This window comes from Pundamilia nyererei, unplaced genomic scaffold, assembly GCF_000239375.1.
Source record: "Pundamilia nyererei isolate P.nyererei 1_Seehausen unplaced genomic scaffold, PunNye1.0 scaffold00142, whole genome shotgun sequence".
In the NCBI taxonomy this organism is placed as follows: domain Eukaryota; kingdom Metazoa; phylum Chordata; class Actinopteri; order Cichliformes; family Cichlidae; genus Pundamilia; species Pundamilia nyererei.
Genome location: NW_005187543.1, coordinates 1,166,890 through 1,171,408, shown reverse-complemented (window position 1 = coordinate 1,171,408; position 4,519 = coordinate 1,166,890). Strand labels below are relative to the sequence as shown.

The following is a 4,519-nucleotide window of genomic DNA, read 5'->3' as shown; positions in this document are numbered from 1 at the left end:
CCTAATAATTCTGCACTCCCTGTAAAACCTCTTTAATTTTGTGCACTATTACACTAGATTCTGAGAGTTGCACATACCTAGATACACTAGGACTTCTATTTTTTTAACAGTGTGTTTCATCATTAAGCAGTTATGTCTGCCAGAGATCACCAATGCAATATACTGTATGAATGAAGCATCCATTCTGACTGCCAGCGGCCTTTCTGCAAATGAGATGACATTTAAAAATGGCAGTGGCTGATGCTCATCTGTTGTGTCACATCATTTTTGTCCTGGAATGTTTAAAGACTTTAAAACTTTTATTTTAATTTTAGTGTGTGTTCACATGAAGTATTTTCCCACAGAACACCCCAACCCGAGGTGAGCTTTGAGGAAACAGAATTGGCAGGTGCTGCTCCTACAGGTAGTTAAAAAAATAGCTTTTATTTGTCTGTCAAGATGCTGATAGTTAAAACAAAATAGCCTATTTGTTTATTTACATTTCTTTTCTCTTGCCAAGTAGTAACCACATATTTGCATGTTGCTATTTTCATAAACAGGTGTCTCCCCATGTGATAAGGAAGACATAGAACTGCTTGAGAAGGCTCTAGAGAAAGCCCTCCGTGTGCGCACCAGCTCAGAACCTTCTAAAAAAGAATCCAAAATACCCAAACCTGGAAAGGAAACAGGGACTTTAGGTGCTAGGCCTGTGGATATCACACATTCATCTGCAGCATCTAGAGGAAGCCAAAGAACGATAAGGTCATCCACTAAATCTGCCAGCCTTGACAGAAAAGGGTACGGACGGCCTGGATTATCAGTATGCTCCTCACTAGCCTCGGGACCTTTAGCTAGCGCCGACCCCGGACAGACCAAAAGAACAGATAATAGAAACACGATCCAAAACCATCCTGCCTCATCAGCTGGCGCTTTGCATCACCAGGCTTCTAGGAAACTGCAGCAGGCTGTCGTGCCGTCTGTCTCTCCTGATCACATCACAAGCTTGCTCTCTAAAAAAAAGACTATCAGAAGCAATATGTCGAGTGGTGATGACCTGAGGAAAGCTGCACCTGTCGCTGCAAATTCTTCAAATAACGTAGTGTCCTCTTCACAAACAAATGAGCCAGGAGCATGCAGTTTCCCTCAACAGAATGGGCATGTTTTTTAGAATTACACTATGAAAATAACCATGCTTTGTAAAAAACAAAAACAAAAACATGTTCTGTAATATTATAATCATTCTGTTTGACTTTGCTTCAGCAGGATATTTTCTGAACAAACAACAAAATGGAAATCTTTAAAGAGCAAGCAGAGCAGGTGCCTACAATGCATTGTAATGCAAAAATATATAAAAACAAAATTCCTCCTTGTACATTTTTCCTTTATTCACAAAGTTTCCTTCTGTACATTATCTTCAGACTGTGGGATAAAGCCGTTGCCCTACAGATGAACCCTGGGCCTGGGAAGAGTCACTTCATGGAGAGAATGAGAGCTACGGTAAAATGGATCAGCTGGGGTCAGCCATGATGTCATGTTAAACTGGAATTTATGCTCTAATTTAGAAAATCAGCCAAGTGTTTTAATGAGAAATTCTAGCTAATATACATTAATTTCTCTAAACAACCCCTGTGTTTCATTGTACACCATTTTTCCTTTGCTTTGTTTAGTTTCCCAGGAATTGGCCATTTGGCAGCCCGTATGAGACCAGGGCTCTGCTGGACAGGTTGATTCACCAAGCTCAAGACTTGAAACAGCTCTGCGGGGAGCCTCTAACCAAACAGATGCCAGAGATAACATTAAGACTGGGTAATAGAGAAGCTTTTATGTGAATTCGGGAGAAATGAAAGGGACTGATTCCATAAGTCAGTGGGTGACAAAATAACAATGTGGGAGTTGGCAGGAAGTGACTGTGTGAGCTATTTCGACTGATACAAATCAAGACTTTCCTTTGCCAGGAACCATCAGGGAGTTGACGTTTTTCTATAATTGTAACAACTTTCATGCGCTAAGAGTGACTGTAAACACACTTTTAATGCAACTCCACTTGCTTCTCAGTAAGCTTCTATTATAACTCTCTTTTTTTAATGTGCTTTCTTACAGTTAGTACAGGCGACAAGTATGATTCCTGTATGTCGCTGGAAAGGTTGCAGCTCACAGCAGCTGAGCTCAAGAATTTTGCAGATCAAGTGAAACAAGGTAAGAATCCTGTTTGTACGCAGCATAATAAACATCATAAACCTTTCTGTAAAATAATTGTTTCTCCAGCATTAATTGCAGATCATTGATCTTTGTTTGTAGACAGGTGGTCATTAGCTGGAAGACACCTTATCAAAAATATTTATTCCTTTGCACTGACTTTCCTAAAGGAGATGCTGGTGGAGACATCATGACATGGTTTTTGGCTGTGTTTAACCAGTGTTACATACATTTTGCGATTTCTTTTCCATGTGGGTCATCGTCTATGGGCATCCCAGTTTGAGTCTGTACCTATAATATGCAGCACAGCAGCATTTCCATTTCCTCCACTGATGCAGTTATAAAGAACCTGAATGACGAGAGATTTTCCATTCACACCTTCACAAAGATTTATTGATGTTTACTCGTTAAAGCACCAATGTAGCACAAGTAGCAACTAAATCCAGTGTGTCAGAGAAGTTTCCAGTAATGAATAGGTCCACACGTCTGGTGTCATCCAATCTAGCATCTCACGTTAGTATTTTTATTTCACCGCGTTGTAATATCCAGGGAGGGAATTATCTTTTATTGCTTTTTAACAGCATTTAGAAAATGATTATGGTGAGTGCAGCGTGCTAACGCGCTAATGGAGCCTCTCCATCTTGGCGTATGGAAAATGAAAGCAGAGCTGCCGTGAACCCTCAGCGCCAGCTCAGTCCTTTCCTTGGCCTCAACAGACCCCCCTCACCCCCTCGTCCCCATGACGATGGGGTTTTAAAGCTGTCTGTCCTGATGCCACTAAGCAAGGGCCTAGCTATTTAAAGCTGAGGCAACAGAGCAGAAAGAAAAAAGTTTTAGGGGTATGGTTGCTCGCGCTCTAAAAATAACCTTTTTTTCCGTCAGAGTGGAAAGCATGGGATCGATGGAGGCCAGAGGGAGGTTGTTTTTGCCCCACTGGGGCAAATGGTGTGCAGGGAGATGGGAGAACTTCACCCTTGCCCCTGACTATAACATATGCAACAGAGGCAGAGCTGCAAGAGCTTGAGCAGCTGCGGATGAGGGTGGCATTGCTGCAACAAGAGGTTGATCTTGAACAGGTAGGTGACGTGTTCTGAAAGCACCTCGTGAGTTTTACATACCTGCATGTTCTTTTTTTAGTAGAAGCTAGGAACTGGCTGACAGTCTTTTCTGATGTCCCACAGGCTCTGTTGGACACCCTGTCCCCTCAGTTTTCGGCTGTCGTACCTGGGCCTGAACATCTGAGCCCCAGCGTACTCAGAGACATGTACTCCCTGCTGGGTGAAGGAGGGGAACGTTTCCCAGCTATAGTCCTGGACTCTGAGCCTGCATGACTAATGAGCACATTAAACAGACTTATAGGTTTGTAAGCTTAGAAACAGGTATGAATACATTAAAGGCCTCGTGGTATGCTGCAATCTGGTGCAACACTGATGAAATCAAACCCCTCTGACATAGTCAAAACAAGGACATGGTTAAAAAAAAACAAAGGGGGGAACTGAATTGAGTGAACAGCCTCAGAGGGCAGCTGTGGTTCAGGAGGTTCTGCTGGATGGGTTCGATGCTCTGTGTTACATCTCGTGATCCTAAAGATATCATGGAAATATTAATGGATGGATAAACAGGTGCACCTAATAAAATGGTAACTGAAACATATTACAGTGACTTTAAGTGTGTGTATTTGTGATGTAAGCTGTAGGTTAAATTATATGTTTGAGTTGTTTCTAATTTTTCCTTTTTGCTAAATTCTGACACATCGTAACTGATGCCTCAGAAGTGTAATATTCACTCGGTGAATTTTGCCAGCAGGTGGCACTCAATTCACAGAAAAAAAAGAGTCCAAATTACATTTTAATCAAAGATGCCCTTGCAAGTTTACCTGTGTGTTTCACTTCATATCATTCATTTTCAGTGTTTAAATAAAAAAGAAAGAAGAAATGTGCCACCACCACACACACACACACTTCCATACTGTTTTTCCATATGTTTTTGATCCCCCATATTGAGCCAGCATAATCTTTCATACATACATCTGCTAGATCGCATATATGGGGCCATCACTGTGTTTCTGTGATATGGTATTCACGATCAAATGTGCTATGAGGCTGTACGTGAGATTCAGGAGCGCCTGGAGGAGCCTTAGAGGCTCGTGCCCACAGATGACGGGTGGATGGCAGGAGCTGTGCCAGACTGGGCGACAGGTGGCGCTGGGTTCTCGCAGCAGGACGTGGGTGTTGAAGCCCTGTTGCACCGGCCCTTCATGCGCACGCACACAAACAGGGAGACATGCACACCCAGAGCCGGCTGAGTCATAAAGAAGATGTGCTTGGGTGTGCCTGGCATCGCA

General features: G+C 42.7%; 1 protein-coding gene across 1 annotated transcript in view; it reads left to right on the top strand.

Moving 5' to 3' along the window:
• The window catches only part of tedc2 (tubulin epsilon and delta complex 2), a 6,990-nt gene extending 3,171 nt beyond the window's left edge, over positions 1-3,819 (top strand). The window contains exons 3-10 of the mRNA XM_005744356.2: positions 345-403; positions 540-1,134; positions 1,243-1,296; positions 1,398-1,476; positions 1,647-1,785; positions 2,080-2,175; positions 3,058-3,251; positions 3,357-3,819. Of these exons, the coding sequence (XP_005744413.2) occupies positions 345-403; positions 540-1,134; positions 1,243-1,296; positions 1,398-1,476; positions 1,647-1,785; positions 2,080-2,175; positions 3,058-3,251; positions 3,357-3,506 (1,366 nt within the window). The 3' untranslated portion in view covers positions 3,507-3,819. The remainder of the gene's footprint in view (positions 1-344; positions 404-539; positions 1,135-1,242; positions 1,297-1,397; positions 1,477-1,646; positions 1,786-2,079; positions 2,176-3,057; positions 3,252-3,356) is intronic.
• The last annotated feature ends 700 nt before the right edge of the window (positions 3,820-4,519 follow it).